This window comes from Poecilia mexicana, unplaced genomic scaffold (assembly GCF_051168715.1).
Source record: "Poecilia mexicana isolate PSO_F unplaced genomic scaffold, ASM5116871v1 scaffold_14, whole genome shotgun sequence".
NCBI classification, from domain to species: Eukaryota; Metazoa; Chordata; class Actinopteri; order Cyprinodontiformes; family Poeciliidae; genus Poecilia; species Poecilia mexicana.
In genome coordinates, this window is record NW_028263383.1 from 8,645,374 (window position 1) to 8,665,463 (window position 20,090).

A 20,090-nucleotide genomic window follows, 5' to 3' on the forward strand; every position below is an offset into this window, starting at 1 on the left:
TGTTTGATTTTATTTATTTTTTGTTCCTTATATTAATTATTGTCATTTTCGCTCTTAAAATACCAACATTTACTTGAGTAATTTCTTGGACTAGTACTTTTTACTTTAACTTAAGTAAAATATGTTTAGTGCTGCTCTTACTTAAGTATATTTTTGTGTACTTTGCCCACCTCTAATGTTTATTTTGTATGTTTTTATTCTTTTACATTCGTTTTGTAGAGGAAATGAATATTTGAGACAACATAGAGTCCCTTTGGGATGCTGGCTCCAAAGAGTTGTCCTCCCTCTTTTATCAGCGCCAATGCTTCATCAAATTGCTAAAATGAGAAAATACTCTGTTTTAATCCCTCCAGTTTCCAGAGATTATGACATATGGTGACCCAAACACCAGATTTACTTTTTACATCAAGTGAAAAAAATGGCGCATTGTGTTTTATCGTGAGGATTACAGGAGACTCCTTTATTTCTCCAGAGCAGCCCACGCAATGCAAATGTTTTGAGGAGCTCAGAGACAAAGAGTTGTTCATCATGTTTATTGCTGTGCGCACTGATGGCTTGCAGCGCAGACGGTGCGCAGATCCACCAGCCGCTTTCTGAGCGGCTGAACATCCCACCCCTCCTCCTCCTCTTTCTTCTTAACGGCCGCAACCATCTGCCGACTCTTTTTGTAATTTCTAACCCAGCAGATTATTTCCCTCAGACGTCTACTTGCACTTGACACGACCCAAACATCGCTTCTCTCACGGAGAGCAGCTGCGCAAAGGAGCGGGAACAGAGGCAGCCCGCACCGCGCAGGAGAAGGACCGGGGTGCCGCGTACATGCAACCCGACAGCGGAGGTTCATAAAGACGGAGCGGATTTGAATTAAGGACCGGATAACAAGCAGCAACTCTGCAACCTTCGCTTAGGGAGGGAGGGAGCGAGGGAGGCAACTGTTTAGCAGATCTTGGAAACCCTGGGTGAGGTGAGGGGAGGGAGGGAGGAGAATGAGCTATTCTTGTACCAGCAGAGGCAATAGCCAGGACCCATCAAACGCTAATCCAGCCAGAACCACCGGAGGAACCGACGGCGGCACGGACAGCACCGGCAACGGCAGCCCGAAGCAAACGGCGGTGATGAAAGTGAAGAAAGGCTGCAACTCGACCGAGGTGGAGGTCCCGGTGACCACGGAGGACGAGCTGCTGGGGAGGACGGTGATCACTCCGGAGGATGTTCTGGGCTTGCAGAAGATCACAGAGCGTAAGTTCACGGCTGCTGGTGCGCGGGGAAGGGAGGACAAAGGTGCTGGAAATGTGTCAGATCCCGTATGAGTCATGCATCACGTCATTGTTGTGTCCTCTTATTTATGTAATGTATAGGCCCTGTTGAATTATATGAGAAAATACCTCAGACTGAACCTGCTCTGCTCCGTTGACTCACATCAAACACACTTTGTGAATGTTGGAGCAGAAAATGACCTGCTGAGGTAGAAGTCAAGGTTAGCTCTCACTGGAGATGTTAGGTTCAAAAGTACAGGAGTAATCACACAGGTAACCATTATTTATGCATGCAGTGTTTTTTAAAAGTCTGTAAGTAACCTGCTTACTTTTTATAACACAACTCAGTGTACATGATCTGCATTTTATGCAATCTTTTTACTTGAGTACAGAAATTTTACTCAAGCAAGTGTAGTACTACTTCAGCATATTTTACTCAAGTAAAAAGTCTACTCAAGTACTGAGCAACTGATCAAATTTATCATTTAATATTTAAAAATTACATCACCATACGGACCAAAATATAAAGTTAAATGGATATTTTGGTATTTTCAGGACAAAAATGACGATAATTAATATAAGTAACAAAAACTAGTCAAAAGAACATTTTCAAAATCAGTTTCTTTCAATTAAAAAACTGATGTAACTTTAGCAAAAACTTCAGGTGTGAGTCTGTATTTTTAGTTAAAATATGTTTGTTTTAGTGGGTAGAAAATCCAGAAATTTCACTCAAGTAACAGTAGAGATACTTGATAATAAAATTACTCAAATAAAATTGTAAAAAAATAATCCTAAAAGTGCATTTTTTTTTCAAAAAGTTAGTGAAGTAAGTGTAACTAGTTACTACCCAACTTTGATTTTATGAGAGACCAATATCTACAAAGAGAAACTTGATAAATCTTTATTTGTAATTAGGACTCCACAATAGAAGCTGTTACCTGATATTCCAATGAGAATATTGATGATCAATAACAAACATTTTTTTTCAAGCTTTTTAAATTCAATCACTAAAAATATGACGATAAAATAAACGTTAAGAGTCGTTACTGGTTATATAGTGAAGCTCAAATCTTTTGCAGCCTCTCAGGTTTTCTTTCTTTAATTTTATCTTATTGACCTTCATCCATATAAACTCTGAGCTTCCCTGTAAAGAAATGTTTTCCCACAGCATGATACTGCCACCCCCATGTCTTACAGAAAGGATCAGGGAAACTGGCTTGACTTATTTATTTATTTATTTTTATTTTCAATCAAATTTGTCTGGATGCATTGAGCTTCGCATGTAGCTTGTCCCATAAGTCACAGTTACAACAAAGAACCAGTCAGACTTGATTAGAGCAATAAGCTGTGGTTAGCATTAACGTGCTGCACGTTATAGAAATGAACATTGTTGTTAGTTTTCTTTCACAAAGAGCATTTTCAAACGACAGGAGAGCCTTTGTCTTTCTTGTTTGCCTTAATCAGTAATCTATTAGATGTTCAAAGCTTATTGTTTTATAATCTACTGTGTTGTTCCTGTTCTGTATCATGCTGTTTGTTCACTAATGCTTTCTGACTAACCTCTGAGGCCTTCATTAAACAGCTGACTTCATGCTGAAATTAAATTACACATACAGTTAAATGCATGCTACACTTTTCAGATTATTTTTTGGCTAAAAAAATGAAAACCATGTTGAATTTTCTTCAACTTCACAAAAATGTGCAGCTTTTCCTATACAAAATCCCAGGAAAATCTGCTGAAGTCCGATTGTAACGTGATAAAATGAGCTTGAATTCTGCAAGAGGAACAAAAAGAGGCCTAATCAAATCCATCCGGTCATTAACTTTGCAGCAATTTTTCATCCACAGCAAGCATGTGGCGACAGTGGAGATAAAAAAACTTCAAATTCAGAATTTAAGTGCGTTGGACCTCCTGACCAGTAGGGGGACCTAAGTGGCTGTAATGTTGGATTTTGTTTTTATCTGACTTGCTTTGGTACATTATAATATTTGATGTTTCTCTTTCTCTATTTGACAGCTAAATAATAAAAAGTGGATTGTTTTTCAAAAACATAAACAATGTAGAAATTTAAAATTGGAATGAATGGATGAATTCACCATCAGCTTCTTCCTGTACATCAGATAACCTGCTTACATTTTAAACATTCTTATTCATCCTGGTTTCTCATCTGATTTTATAAATGTAGTTTTTTAATTATGTCACCAGGAAGCTGGTAGAAAGCTCTTATGTAGACGAGAACACCTACATGTAAGTTAGCTAACAGGTGGCAGAAGGACATTTGACTATTTAAAGGCTGCTTACACAACCTGGTTACAGAGTGTTATAACATACAAACACACTGGAGGACTTGCTTGCACCTTTTTTAACAGGCAATTGGAAGTTTAGACTCCATAACACTGCTGACGTTTTAATTGAAATTTAATATTTTCATCAAATAATTGTACATGTAAGAGATGACGCAAGGAGTTCTTGTCTTCATCTTTTGTTTCTTCACATATTTACAGACTAAGCAGGAGGATAAGTTTCTGATTAATCCTCTTTGTTTCACTCTAACATAATCAATCAATCAATCAATCAAGTTTGTTTGTATTATTGGCCATTTTAGCAACAGGCAGAGTTGGGTACTAACCAATTACATTTACTTGAGTAACATTTTTGAGAAAATGCACTTTTAGGAGTATTTTTACTTTGCTGTATTTTTTACTTTTACGTGAGTACAAATATATTGAAGTGCTATAGCTGAGTATAATTTTTGAGTCCACCTCTGGAAACAAGGCAGTTCAAAAACACAAAAATAAAAAGTAATTAAAACATAATACAGTCACCAATTGAGAAATCAATAACAAATATTACATCCTCTCGAGTTCTCTCATCAAATGTTGGTTAATATTCCATTTACTATTATTTATGTGTGTTTTCAGTCTTGATTTAAATAATCTCAGTGTTTCGGTTGTTTTGCAGTTTTCTAATAATAGCCACAGCTTACTCAGCTTGTCTTTACTCGCAGCCAAAATGTCTGGTATCTTCTGTAAGCTGTCTAGTGTCACTAAAACAGCAGCACCTGTGAGAAAAGCCAACCCATCAAATTTAAACCGTATTAGTCTTAAAAACTCTCACTTTCCTGTTGTCATCGCTTGGAAGCCAGAGGAGGCGTGTGAGAATCACCACGGCAACGCGGATACACGCTTGAATCACTACAGCAACGTGAAGCATCTCCCCACTGGTTGCAGCCAGCAGAGCATGCATCTCTGTTCTCCCACACACTTCCTGTTTTCTCCCCCCGTTTCACAGCGGAGCGGCTCGCTGATGAAACGGAGACGGGCCCCCGTCACACACGCTTTGACATCAGGACTGGCGGTTTGACCAGGCAGGAAGCAAACCTGAGCTCTCTCCCGAGGAGCCGCTGAAGCCGCTCTCCTGTTTTGTCTGCGCCTGTTTTGTTGCTGCCACGAATCCTCAAGTGGCTGAAATTGAGTCCCTCTCTGAAGCGGCACGATGGAAGCTGAGAGAGGACAGAAAATAATCCTGAACCACAGAAATGTGTTTCAGCCACGTTCAGAAAATCTCACCAAGTATTTTTGGCCTAGTTTCTCGCCCAAATACACTTGAATAAAGACAAAACTAACTTACATGCTATTTTTTTAATTTACTGAGATATAATAAGTTGTTTTAGGTAAATAATTCCTGAATATTGGCTCGTTCCACTGGTAGATTATTTCACTTACAACCCGGGAAAAATGCCTTGTTATAAGTGAAATATTCTGCCACATACTTTTTAAAAATCAATATTAAGGAATAATTTGCTTAACACAAGCTCCTGTAAGGTATGTTTATCTTATTTCAAGTGTAATAAGATATTTTCACTAGAAACTAAACCAAAAATACTTGGTAAGATTTTGTGTCTCTTTGAATTAAAACTCAAAAATACTTTATTGATCCCAAAGGGAAATTAAATGTTATTGTAGTTATAGTAGACACTGATGGCTGTTGGCAGGAAATATTTCTTGTAGCAGTCTGTATCACAGCGAATCTGAAGAAGCCTCTGACTGAACATATTCTGAAAAAGCTTTCAGCTTCTATATATGCGTCTCCCTCCTGATCCATTTAGTAACTAAGTCAAGTTTTAGGAATTAGATGGTACTGGGTTCCTGGTTTGTAGATAGTTTGATCAGAATATTTTTAACTCCACTTTACATTTTAAAGCTGATGCATCATGAAAAGACCAGTTCTGCTGTTTGTGTCTTTTCCAATGTATGTGTTGTTTTCTTTTGAGATAAAAACAAATGTATTACACAAATGAGCGTTAGTTAGAGCAGAAATCAATTTTCTGATAACTCAGTGTCATCCAATTTGCATGATGCCAGTCCATCTATACATCCTACTTCTGTATTTCCAGTTTTGAATATTTTTAAAGATGTTGCCCTCCTTCCAATTGATTTGTTATCAGATGTTTTCCAAAGAACGCAGACGAAAGGTTTTGCATTATCGTTATGCATGCTGAGACAGAGCTGTACATTATTGGGTATACATACCTGTCGGGTTGGCACAAGCATTGCCATCATCGTGGGACGGGTTCAGCTGACCTGTGACAGAACAAAGCGGCTTAAACAGGGACACCTCTTTGTGCTGAAGCGTCCATCTGTCCATTTTCTTTAGCTTCCTAATCTTTGCAGGGTCTGGAATCTGTCTCCAAATGTCAGAGGGTGAGCCCAAATTAATTCCCAAAAGTAATTAGAGCGGCCAATTAAGCACCTAAGATTAGGGCTGAGTGATTTTATAAAGATATATATTATACAGTAATGTTGGTGAATGTTGTTACAATGTTGTGACGCACAGTAAATAAATAATAAACAACATTAAAGCTGCAGTGTGTAACTTATAACATGCATGTGTCAAACTCAAGGCCTGAGGGCCAAATCTGGTCCACCGTAGCTTTTTATGTGGCCCTCAAGACTCCAAATTACAAGTCCTTCCAATTTTTCACAATTCAGCAAAATTCACACTAAATCAACAAATCTCAACATTTTTTCTGATTTTACTGCTAATTTCCTCAAAATTGGTCAAAAATGTTGAGTTTCAGTGACTGCTGCCTCAGCCTTACTTGATCTCAAGTTATAGTCCGTAATTGATACGACGACTAATAAAAAAAATCACATTTACATTAGCAAATATTGTAAAAATTCCAAACAAACATTTATAAATTGTCACCACAAAATGTGCAATTTTGATTGCAAAGAAACACTAAAACAATAACAAAATCCTGGAGGAATAGTTATCTATTGATATTTTAACAGTTTAATGGGTTTTATCAATATATGCTGGCACAACCGGCCCTTTAAGAACATTCAGCTTTTTGATGTGACTCAAAATGAAAATAAGTTTGACAGCCAGTGATAACATAATTATTAGAAATTATGATTATCTAATTATAGTTTGTTATGAGCCAGATAATATGTGAAAAGATTGATATTCTCCACCTCCTCCCGGAGCTGTTACTGATAAAAAACAACCAATCAGAGCCAGGAGGAGGGTCTTAGCGCTGTCAATCAACCTCATTGCTGCTAAATGCCCTAACGGCAGAGAAACGACTTACGGTTACAGCAAGACTGTTTATCCACCGTTATCAGTGGCTACACTAGTTAGCATTAGCATTCACAACAGGCTCTGCTATTTGCATTGTAGCAAAGAGTAAGGGAGGTCAGGGATAGTAACCTCATATTATTTGGTAGCAGATGATTTTTATAATTTCCTTTAATTTAAGAGTGAAAAACACAGTTTTAACTCATCTCGACAGTTATTCCACATCTGAATCCCTCTCACTGAAGTTGTTTTTAATATTTGACCCAGTTTTTGGTTTTCTAAAAATAAATCCTTCTCTCTTAATTCATAGTTAATTTATGTAATTTCAAACATTTTGAATACAATTTAGATTGGAAGTAGTTTATTATAAGTCAATGCTGTTCAGAGCTCTACTAAATCAGACACTCACATATTAACCAAACTGTGAGAACTGGATCTTGACAGAGAAAATTTGTTTTTATTAACTCCTGTAGCTGTTAGCTTCACAAACAAAGCAGAACATTTACAATCATAAATGTAAATTCCCACACCAACTGATGTTTTACATACAAACACCATATGTATTCTCACTATTAACAGCTATTATTAACCAAATGACCCTCCCATACTGCATGAAATGTTAACAGATTTGATTGAAAATTAAAATCTGTTTAATTTGAATAATTTCCCACAATAAATGAGATTAGATTGTATCCCCAGAGTCTTGTTTCATTTGCTCTGATACCCAGATTAGCTGTAAAATTCCCATAATTTCGCTTTTTGGGGAACTCTTTTTCTAAAATGTAACCTTGGTCTTGTCAAAGCAATGATTCTTTTGTCCTGGTTTCATCTGGTACCGTCCACCTCCATCTCCCTCCTACATGCCGCCCCCTCTCTCTGCTGATTACCTGGATTTGCCTTCATTGAAGAAACTAAACCGGATTAGTCCACATGAGCTGCATAAGTGGCTTCTTTCTCTTATCCAAATGCCTGCAGTGTCTGTGTTGTCATATTCTCTTCAAGTGATATTGGAAGAAGTCAGGTGCATTAAGCTGATTGTTTTTATTGTTTGCTTGTTTTAATTTCCAGGTTTAGATGCAGAGAAATAATGTTACTCCTTGGGTTAGGGTTACCCACATCTCTGTTCTTACATATTTGCTCAATGTAGTTTTCCTATGCAGTCTTGAAAATCTGAACAAATATGGAATAATTTACATTTAATATAGAAAACACTTAAAATTTGAAAGTTTATGTCCTATTCCAAGATAAAAATCTGTTTTGTTTTGGGGTTTTTTTAATTAGTGAGCTTTTAAAATGATTTACACTTAGATTTCCACCTATTTGCTATGTAACAACTTGCTTTTTTTTCCCAACTAAATGCTTGTCTGGGATTTTGAAACTCAATTTTTGCTTCTGTGTTTAAATCCAGACCCAAAATTCTTAAACTGGGTTTGGTTTATAACCAAACGAAAGGATTTCAATTTGTATCTTTTGGCATTTTGAGAAATTGGTGCATTACTGATCACTCAAAACCCAGGATAATCCAGTCCAGATCAGCAACAATGTTACAGATTTAAATATATTCAAAAATATCTAGAAAGTGCATTACTGCTGAAACAGACGCTTCAGCACTTTGTTGCTTCATGATTAGCAGGAAAAAAATAATAAAACACAACTGGAAACATTTTTAATGTGGAATTTGGAAATGTAAATATCATAGAAACGCTGCTGGTATTTAAGCAGCTTCATGTTATTTTTCTTACTCTTCCATCAGTTAAATATCTAAAAATATATGACAGCATGATGGTAAAATAGAGAACTACTGTGATTCTTCAACTAGACATTCAATATTTATGTTTAGTAGTTGATATTTTGAATTGAATGTTTTTAAAATGATATAACTACACATGCTTTTTTTAATTTCATTTTTTTTTTTTAATAAGTGATGTATCTCATCCTAAAGCAGAAGTTGAGTTTTGTTTCTATACAGAGCAACTCAGGAAGTGGCCTTAAATAGAGGCAGCACAAAAAGAAGAACTGAAAGAGAAAAATCTCTTTCTTCAGTGCTTACAAAGTTAACTGGTAGTGTTTTTTGTTTGTTTGTTTGTTTGTTTGTTTTTCAATGTAATAATCCTTCCAAATGTTCATAAAGAAAAATTTCTGGTTTATTCAAAAATTACAAAAAGAAAGTGCCTTGATTTCTGATTAAACAATTAACCATAGTGTAATATGAGAACTGCAGTTAGCCACATAAAATGTGCCATAAACAGCAGAAGCTCCCAGTAATGGCGGATGAACCTATTCTACGACTGAACTGGGACACACTAAACTAGATCCCATTATCAGTGTCAGCTGTTATTTTTGCCAGCAGGCATGTTGAGTTTATAAGCTCTTAATATGGTTTCAAGTGCCTGGAAGGCTCCTCCAGCGTTCACTGGCTGCTAGAACAACGTTTGAACTGGATCCAGATTATTACAATTATTTTAAAATGAATGTGGCATTGAGCAACTTTATTGTCAAGCATTTTGTTCTCCCCGTGCATGTTTGGGTTTTTCTGGGTACTCCGACTTCTTCCCATAGTCCAAAAACGTCACTATTATGTTAATTGGTCTTTTTAAATTGCTTGTCCTGTGTGCACTCCAAAAACACAAAATCTTACCAAGTATCATTGGTCTAGTTTCTAGTTTCTATCTTAGAGCACTAAAATAAGACAAAACTAACTCATAGGTTATACTTTTCAGCAAGATGTGGGAGTTGTTTGGAGTCGATAATTGCTTAATATTAATAAAAAAAATTCTAGTTCCATTGACAGATTATTTCACTTGTAACATGGAGAAAATGTCTCATTATAAGTGAAATAATCTGCCAATGGAACTAGAACATTTTCATCAAAATTGAGGAATAATTTACTTAAAAAAACTCATATATCTTGTTGAAAAGTTACTTGTAAGTCAGTTTTGTCTTATTTTTAGTGAACTAAGATATTTGAACTGGAAACTAAACAAAAATTACTTGCTAAGTCTTTTAACTCATTGTCTTTGTTCCTGCGAATGTGAGAAGGGTGGCGCTGTTTTGTAAATGTGACTTGCCACAAGACAATAAAACCATGAACATGTCCTCTGGGGCGTTTTGAGTTATTTACAGATTTTGAATGATTGGATTATAAGCTGATAGAAAACACGTCACCGTCACATTGCATTCAGTACACCCGTGGCTAGATCTGCATTCCTGCTTCATGCTTTGTGTCGTAATAATGTTCAAAAACAAAAGTGCTGCAACTCACCCTGAGAAACTTTCCACCGACATATTCAGGCTTTCTTTTGGTGTGCTGGTTTTAAGCCATTTATTTATTATTATTTATAAACACAATCCTTTGGTAAGCTAACTGTAGCGTTGCACTTTGAGCTAACGTAACGTAAATAAACATGCAAATTAATATGTGGTTCGCGGGTCACTAGAGGGCGCCCGCGAACCACAGATTGAGAAAAAGTGACTAATGCTATTCCTTTGCTTGGTAAGTCTTTTTGAAGGGGTGTGCATAAGACTGACAACACCTGTCACAAACATGAAGGAGTCTTCATAAATGTTTACGACTGTTGTCATTAAGTGTCTTTCAGTAAATAATGACACTTTTAATGCAAATTTGACACTTTTAATGTAAGTTTTAATTGAACGTTGCATTAAAAGTGTCATTATTTAGCAAATAAAGCAAAGTTGACACTTTTAATGAACTTTTAATGCACCTTTTAGTGCCACTTTGCATTAATAGTGTCATTATTTACCACTTCATGACAGCAGTCGTAAACATTTATGAAGACTCCTTCATGACAGTGTCACATCAGTCTTATGCACACCCATTCAAATAAAGTGTTACCAAGTTTTATCTTGAAATATTACACACAACCAAATACTGCATCCAAGCTTTCTGATTATCATCTTGCAAATATTTTAATATTTGATATATTGTGCTGCTGTAAATAATAACTAACAGCCAAGAATAAAATGTGCGTGTGAAAAATGGCGTGCTGTAACGCTGAACAGACAGTCTGGAGTGGCAGCTGAATCATTCCTGATTGAAGAAGTGGTTTGCCGACCAGCTTCCTGTTTCCAGCAGCAGAGTGAACACCCAGCAGTTCACTTCTGACTGCTTATAGTCACATTAGTGTCATAAATCAACTCCATTGTAGCAACCAGACAGTTGACTGCATGCTTTGAAATCAAATCCTGAACACAAAAACACAGAGAGGCCTGGTGAAAGTGTGGCGTGTCTGTGGCTGTTTGCTGTCACACCAGAGAGGAGAGCAGGTGGTGAAAAACTGCAGCTTGTTTCAGTGGTTTTCAGCCGCAGGTTGTCCTTGGGTGGCTGTGTGAGGAACATATCCGAGGTCACAGACAGACTGTGTAAATTACAGTAAACGGCTCAGACTAACCTTTATAAGCACACACATACATTCTCACACACAGAACAAACTCGCTGTCTCTAATTTAGCATTATTGCCATCAGGGGATTTCATCAGGAGGCTCAGAGATGATGATTAGTAGTAAGTTAGCAGCAGGATGAGCCAACAACGTAGAGACTGGGGGGGTGTATTCATAGACAATTGTTTATGTCGAAAACAGTTTGTCTTGGTTTGAATTTTGCTAAAGCTGTGTGAAAACCCAAAGGGTGCAGATGGATTGCAGCATGCAGAGCTGATGTGTTTAGAAATGCTGAGCTCTGCATTCAGACTGACAGAAGAGCAGACATCAGAATAAATTACTTCTTCTTCAAGAGCATTTCCCCCTGCAGGGAGCGGAGTTGACAGCATCCATGGACTGAGGATGGTGGTTTATCTTTAGGGCTTCATCAGTAGAGAAAATAAAAAAAACGTTTGGTGAATGTTGTCAATATTCCTCTAAGGTTTCCATAACTTAGCAAACACATTCGGTCATTTAATCTTCAAATGTAGGAACATTTCTGAACTAATTCAAATAAAGGAAAACATAATAAAGCTTTTCTTATTTAATCAATCAAGTTTATTTGTATGGCACAGATGGGTGCAAACTTTTTGTCACATGGGACAAAAATCATCCAGCTAACAATTTTTACCCACTGAACTGCAAATAACCATGTTGATGGTTTTTCTAATGTTTTTTTTGTGCGTACTCTTAGCATTACAGAACAGGACATGGGTCACCCATTCTCCAAGAACTTTTCCTTTTTATTGGCGTTTACTAACATTTTCCAGAAGGGCGCAGCAAAGTCTTTGAACACTTGTGATCCTGCTTACTATGAAACTTAATGAAACAAATACTTTGTGTTGTGCCTTCCATATATAGAAGACTTTCTCTGTATCTTTTTTGAACATTTCACTGTGAGATCTGTTTAACTGCATTGACCTCCAACTTTGAGCTGTCATTTTTGCCCAAGAGCTTCACAAAACCACATCGTGGGACACACATGGCCCCCACGCCACCCTTTGGACACCCCTGGTTTATGGCGATGCCGATGCACACCAAGTTTCAAAGTTCTTTTGTTTTTGATTCTCTGGATAAAAACAATTCAAAATGTGTTTCGAACAAACTCACAATCAAAAACAATCATTATATGAGAGACGCAATTGAAAATGTTTGCTGTCAGATGTTAGTAAACTAATTTTCTCTGTTATATCATTGCGGAAACAATAAAAGACAGTGTTAGCGTTAAAAGCCAGAGGAAAGGATGAATTACTGAGCAGGAGTTTAGGACAGCTGGTGGGTTGAATGTCCGGTCAGAGCTGGCATCATTAGCAATTAAATCATCCCTCTGAAGCTGTTTCCTCCTCCGTTTCTCTGCGCCAGCAGATGTGATTGGTTCTTATGAGCTGACACAGCAGATAGCTAGAGGAGCGTTTCCAGAAAGAGAAACTGCAAAAAAGCTCACAATCCAATGAGAAGGATGAGCAGACGCTGCGCCAGCTGATGGATGCAGCGTGCAAAAACACAGTTACTCACAAACTGACCCTCTTTTACTCATGTGAAGGCCAGTCCGCTGTGACCTCCAGCCTCTGAAATGTTCATATTTCATGGCTTCTGACATGATCGGCATGAAGAGCAGCAGCATCTGCATGGATGTCGGATCAGACAGAAAGCAGGAAGTGTCTGCTCTGTTGGGGAACTCTAATAAGCAGTGACACTGCCTGGTAAGGGCAGGGAGGATTAGAGGAATAAAAATAACTCACTGGCTGCTGGTGTGTTTGTGCTGATGTTGGATCGGTCTGGAAAGGCCTTCTCAACACATTGTGCCAACATTATTCAATAAAACAGAAAATAAATTATTTAAGTCTTTAACTAATGCTGACTGGATAAAAATAATTGATTTTGGTGAATTCTTATAAAGCATTACATCTGTTTGTTTGCAAATTAGTAGTTCAACATCTTAATTAGCATGTAGCAGTGTTCCCTTTTTGTGGTCTTATTTTAAACACCTTCTTCTTCTTCTTCTTTGTGTTTTTCCTCCTGCAGATTATCTATGCAGCCCAGACGAGAATGTTTTCAACATCGACTTCACAAGGTTCAAGATCAGAGACATGGAGACGAGCACAGTGCTGTTTGAAATCACCAAACCTCCGTCCACAGGCGAGTCCTTGAGCAGCTGACGAGAGCAAATATCAGAGCTGTGGTAATACACACAACAGGGTTTAAAATATACATTTAGCCACAGAAACATCATCCTAACGAACATAATGGTATTTTTTTTACTTGTCCAGTTTATAAAATTTGGGTAAATATAGTATTTTACACTAAAATAAAGACAAATAAAGCAATAATAATGTTCAGTTGGAGAAACAAATAGGAAAATGTCCCTTCATTTTCTAGGAAGAAGTAGTTTTATCCCTTTAGGACTTTTATTTCTCATAGCTTTGGAAAGCATCTCATCTGCCCACAAAGTCTCAATAAAACCTTTTGAAATTTGTAGTTGTAAATAAAAACAAAAAAAAAACTTCAGGGATGTGAAAATCAAACCTTTCTATTACATGTTTTCTTTTGGTTGTTGTTATTGCTATTTGAGCAATTTTAGCATATTTTTATGTTAAATATGAGAGTTTTATTTATTTTGAAACTGGTTTCCATCTTAGATAAGTCAGGAGAGAAGAGGGACATCGACCCGAACGCCGGCCGTTTTGTTCGTTACCAGTTCACCCCTGCTTTCCTCCGACTGCGGCAGGTTGGAGCTACGTGAGTATAAATTAATCTGCATTCACAGTCTGCAGTAGATTGAACTAAAAACTGTGTTGTAGTTTATGTCTCTCATAACTTTTTCGTCTTTTCTGATTCCTCATCCATCCAGTGTCGAGTTTACAGTGGGTGACATGCCGATAGAAAACTTCCGGATGATCGAGAGACATTATTTCAGGGAGAAGTTGCTCAAGAGTTTCGACTTTGAGTTTGGCTTCTGTATGCCCAGCAGCAAGAACACCTGTGAGCACATCTACGAATTTCCACCTCTGTCAGAGGACACCAGTAAGTCAGATGAAACAATGCACAGCAGCACACATTTCTTTACCTCTCTGGGTAAAGGAAGCTTCCAAGATGATTGAACATTTTGCAAAATCAGTTTGTTAATAAGCTTAGAATGATAGTGAAGTTTCAGGATTTCCTCCAGTATATTATAAGCCTGGCGGGCCACCAGGCTTCAGTGCTGCAGAATTTCTGATTCAGTGCAGATTGTGTTTATTAGTTTGCTAATAGAGTTTCATCATATTAGTCAGAAATAAACAACAGGGGACAGTTAAGGCACTGGGTGATGGAGGGTTTGATAATGATTCAAGAATGTTAAAAATATTCTAGTCATCAACCTCATGGGGGCGACAGAGGAAAAGTTAAAAGTGCCATATTCCAGCAAAAGAAACAGTGGAAGACGTTTACAGCATAAAACTATAATATTACTGCCGTTTATGAAAAATAATGCCTTCTTAAACATTGAAAATGGAAACATTTAACCTGAAAAGACTGGGAGGATTTTGTCAATGAAAGTAATTCTGGTTTGAAACCTGAAAGCTGAACATGGTCAGATTATATCAAGAACCAACTAACTACAGATGTTTTTTATGAAGCATTTTTAAAAAGTCACATTTGGCTAAGCTGCTGTTCAGAAAATAGACAAAATAGAGTAACCAACAGACACAATAACAGAGACAAAGTAGTTACTATTAGAAAAAATACAAAACAAAAGACATGAATAAGAAGAGATATTTGCTGAAATATAACTATTTATGTAATGCTGTAAAAAAGTATTTGTTTCTTACAGATTAGTTCAGTCTTTTCCTTTGCTGTGATTTTTAAATCACAGCAAATTGTTTTTAAATTAGGTCGACATTTAGAAGCATTCATTTATTTTAACAAACAACAAAAATTGTAAACATATGATTTAATAATGTAGAACAATGCAGTCCAGATTGTATAAGTCTACGTGTTTTTTATTTTGAAATAGAACTGAATCCCAAGCCAGGTCAGTGTTTCAGAAACAGGATTAGTCCTGTAATAATGGAGATGTTTGTGACCTGGTGAAATTTGGGTCAAAATAGACACAAAATAAGTTTTGGAGTCTTTATTCCCAGATTACTCCACAAATGTGAACCAGCATTAAATGTAATTTTGAGTGCACAGAATAAAGTTTAAAACAAACAAAAAGACGTGGTAGACTTCTGTGATCACTAGGGGAAAACAGCGCACTCTAGAGGAGGTACACTGTATGGTCTTAATTTCCATTTAGCTAAGTGTTCTTCAGGTGATAGAAGGCCCACTTTGTAACTGTCTTTATATGACTCTGAAAGTTCAGGTCAGAGTCCATCACTACATCTAGGTTAGAAACTAGAACTTTAACGGTGTTGTTTCTGCGCCCACCCACAGTCAGAGAGATGGTCCTGCACCCCTACGAGACGCAGTCTGACAGCTTCTACTTTGTGGACAATAAGCTGGTGATGCACAACAAGGCAGACTACTCATACAACGGCGGGACATAGAGACGACGCCTTCGCCGCAGGAGACAGGTGGATTAATGGACCAACCTGTGGGACAGTCAGAGGACAGCGTTGGCTTCGACTTCCTGTCTTTCTTTTGCTCTGTTTGTCTTTCTCCTGTTGAGACGACTCCATCCAGCAGCAGATGGGTTTTGATAATCTGAGAGTGTGTGTGGGTGTGTAAACACACAGAAATGCATCTGCAGAAGCTGCATACACACAAACACACACACATGGACACAGACACAAAGTGTGTTTGTAACATGATAAACCAGCAGAAAAGCGACGCTTGCATTTCAGACGGTTTTTCAAATAATGATAGAAACTATTTTTTTTATTCAGGTAGATAATGGTAGGAATCATAGAGCCTTGTGAAAGTATTCATAACTCTCGAATTTTTTCTGATTTCATCACAATTTTGCTAGACGATTGATTTTTCCAGAAGTTATTGCAATAAATGGTAATATTTTCAAGTAAGGGAATAAAAATGCAAGATCTCGAAGATCAATAAACTTTTAGCACTGGAAAATGAAAACATCTTAAAATCCAAAATAAATAAACAAAGACAACAGAAACAACAGTTAAAATGAATTATGAAGTCTCTGTAAATAAAATTGTCCTTCATAAAAAAGAGCTAACTGACGCCAATGTAACCCACTGAAGACTTTTATCATCCAGTTTTTGGTAGAAATAGAAAATAAATGATGCAAACTGAAATTAATGAGCTCATTTTAATTTATCATGCAGTTAATTGATTTATTGCTTATTCCGACAGGCCCAATCACAGTTTTCTATTGTATTTCATGTACAGCATCAGATTCAAAGTCAGATATGCTTCTGGTCTTTGACTAGGCCATGCCAACACATGACTATGCTTTGATCTAACTGCAGCTGTGTGATTGCACAAACCTGTTGCAGGCTCCAACAGGTTTTCTTTTCCACCGCCACGTTTCATCATGAAACCTGTTGGAAAAAAAGATATTAAAAATATTATTTCCACTTCAAACCCATCCGTAAAAAATCCAAGTGAAAATATGAAGTATGTGGTTGTAATGGGACCAAACGTGAACAAATTCAACTGGTATAAATACTTTTTCAAGGCACAGTAGGAACAAATCTCACATTTCTAAACGTGTGTTTTTAGGTCTTCAGTAACAGTTTTGGGAAGATTGTGATCATTTGATTCAACGGGTGATTTTTTTTTTTTATCTATGTGTATGAGTGTGTCTGCTGCCATTTTGTACGATTGTGTGTGTCTTTCTCCCTGTGTAAAAGTTTGTTTGAGGCATGAACACTTCTCTGGTGAAATAAAGAATATTATTTAAATGTCAGCAATTTTCTAATCTGCCTCGCAAAGGTCAAGTAGATTTCCAGAAGCTGTCAGTTCATTTCCTCCACAGTAAGCACTGATTAGTTGGAAGTTTATGACATTCGTTTCGTCTCGTTCCGTTCCGGATTTGATTGTCGACTACGTTGACCTGTAATAACTGTAGGCCGTATGTAAGTGCTGTATTTGCTCAAAGTGCAACGTTTTTTTTACAGCAAAACTCATAAAGGTGGCTGGTCTGATCTGGACAGAAACGCACTTTGTCATCTGTGCTTGGGTTGTACTTTTAACAGCCTTGTGTTTCACTTTTTGGTTTGCAGTGAAGTCTGTCATCTCCTCTATGTATGAAGGATGAAAAATTACGATTTCAGGCAAACTTTTGGTTTAGAGAAATATACATTTGAAAGACGTAGCACAATAAAATATTTGGGATTTTTTTTGTTGTGTTCAACAAATCATTTATTTCTCTTGATTTCTGCCTCATAGTCATTTTTGTTATTTTCACTTCTACATATTCCAGTGATTTTGAGTGTGCTTAATAAACTCCTTTTGTTTGAAGGAGGTTTGAAGGAGGAGATGCCTCTAAACTGTAATATGCACACTTCAATCAGAAATATCCAAATAATTGTCTGATATTTAGGAGGGGAGATGTTCATTTTTACGTATTTTCTGGTTTGATGCATTATATGTTTTGATTAGTTGTGTTATTGACTAATTTAAAGTATGTCTACATGTTGGTTGAACCAGAGGAGTGAAGAGCAAGTAATCAATTGAAAGGAAACCAGATGTGTCTTCAGATCCTTATAGAAGACACATTTTTATGTGATTCACATTTGCCCGGATTTGTTTCTGGTTTATAGTTGCAAAAAAAAAAAAAGAATGTGGTAAAAGTTTCAAAATGTGACGCCAGAGAATAATAGACAGGATTTGATTGGGAATTAAACTAATTGACTTCAATGTTTTGTTGGAACATGTTTCATAAATATATAGAAGAGATTTCTAAATGACTTGTTGTGAGTCGTACAAATTATTTTGAACTTATTTAAAGTTTCCAGATGTTGGTGAGACTTAAGAAACGAACAATAAAGATTTATTGGACTTTTTGAAGCATTACAGTGTCCTGACTCTTACTGCTCATTGAGAAACAAACAGAAAACAGACAAATGCATCTTAAAACATTAAAACTTTACAGACAAAACATTTATTTTAGTAATTTAATTCAAAAAATGAAAAGCACACAGTGATGTATTTCAAGGTTTTTGTGTATGATAAGGGCTTAGATTTAGCTGTACGAACAAAAGTAAACAAATAAAACACAACATTGGGTTTAATAAAGCCTTGACTATTTGATTTGAATTAAAGAACAAAATTGCTCTTTAATTAAATCTGAATCGATTTAGGTCCCCCTGCATATCACAGGTAATTTAGAAGAAGCATAAAACTTTAGCACACTCCCTTTGTCCTGTGTATTTTTAGTTTATTACACTGTCTCTCGTAATAAACATGATAGAGAGCGATTTTCACATCTTTAACATCCTGTTGGCAGCCTCTTATCTCACAGTTATCCTTCAAACAGACTTTTCATCTGTACACACAGTACAAAGATTTATTAACACCAGCCTGCTATTGATTTGCTGCTTTCACCTTTTCTGAGGGTTGAAAGGCACAATTTAGTGACGTATTGAAAACAGGAGTTTAGCTCTGAATGGACGAATGTCAGAAACATGATGATGAATGAAATTGAAGATAAGAAAGTTCTGATAAGGCTTAAGGTAAAATATTTAATCAAGAGCCTTTGGTTTGCAGTGCATGATGGCATAATTTATTAACAACAAAATGTTGGTAAACAGATAATAAAACCTAACAATCAAGCAGTACAATATTATTAGTAAAACAGTATTATTTCAAAATAACAGCTCAGTTATTTCTGAAATAGAGATGAAGCTTCATGTAGCCTCTTATTAGAACTAGCTAAGCTAGCAGCGCTAGCTGTGTAAGCCAGCAGCTAGCTAAGCTCTGCTAGCTAAGCAGAATTTAAGCAGTAAAAAATATATATTTTCTTATTTTCTATAATCGTGACTGGAAGAGATTCATTCTTCATGCTTTAAAATAAATTTTGTGCTTACAGGATCCTTTATGTAGGTCATGTTCAAAATGTCCTTGATGTGAATGCTATGATGGATTTTTCAGTGTTTGGGTTCAGCTCAACCATTTGAGGTCAAATTGGCCATTTTGATACCACTAACATAAGGAAGTCTGTTCAGTTCGGCAGTAAAACATGTGACCTGATAGGGAAGACGGAAAAGCACTAAAGATGTACGGACGGCAGAAACAAAGGAGCTTTGTTACCTTTCAGTGTCAGTGACCTGTACTGATGACTTTGCAGAAAAGTACGGGGCCTCATTGTACAGTGCGTTCCTCCAAAGCTGCTTATCGGAATAAATAGGTTTCCTGATAGTAAGATAGTATTTAGGTCAATGAATGACCTAAAGAGTTCACTGCTTCCTGAGAAATTGCTGTATTCAGTACATCTTCTAAATTAGTTTTTAGAGCCTAGAAAACCTAAAAGCATTGATAAATACTAAGTAAGCCACAGATTGTCCATTCATCTTTACAGTAGTAAAGTACTAAAGTGCAGCTTTCAGACACAAAGAAATTTTCTCAAATATCCCTGCAGCAACTTATCTACTCTCAAAAATTACAATTTATAAAAACCTTGTTTTATAAATGTTTACAAAATATCGGTTTTTCCTTCAATCAACTTCTAATGTTAATAAAACCAGGGCACTTGGGCACTTTTTTTTTATCTTATTCTAAAAAAATGCTTTCATAATCCTGTTTAAAGACATAAACTCATCACAAGTCGACTTTCACAAGATTTGAATCCTTGGCTGTCTGCTTTTATCTGTGAATTGGTAAAAGACCCACAGAAACAATTTTCTACAAGTACGACAAACCAAAACAAA

General features: G+C 36.6%; 1 protein-coding gene across 1 annotated transcript; it reads left to right on the plus strand.

The window, feature by feature from the left end:
- Positions 1-528: 528 nt before the first annotated feature.
- unc119a2 (unc-119 lipid binding chaperone a2) lies at positions 529-18,234 on the plus strand. The gene is made up of 5 exons (XM_014972513.2): positions 529-1,239; positions 13,300-13,413; positions 13,914-14,013; positions 14,126-14,298; positions 15,688-18,234. The coding sequence occupies exons 1-5, from the start codon at positions 987-989 to the stop codon at positions 15,798-15,800; spliced, it is 753 nt and encodes a 250-aa protein (XP_014827999.1). The 5' UTR covers positions 529-986; the 3' UTR covers positions 15,801-18,234.
- The last annotated feature ends 1,856 nt before the right edge of the window (positions 18,235-20,090 follow it).

Excerpts from the sequence above, each read along its gene's own strand:
- unc119a2 (XM_014972513.2), top strand. The coding sequence starts at position 987 with ATGAGCTATTCTTGTACCAGCAGAGGCAATAGCCAGGACCCATCAAAC. Across the intron at positions 13,414-13,913 it reads CACCAAACCTCCGTCCACAG|ATAAGTCAGGAGAGAAGAGG; the intron begins GCGAGTCCTTGA and ends TTTCCATCTTAG. Across the intron at positions 14,299-15,687 it reads ACCTCTGTCAGAGGACACCA|TCAGAGAGATGGTCCTGCAC; the intron begins GTAAGTCAGATG and ends GCCCACCCACAG.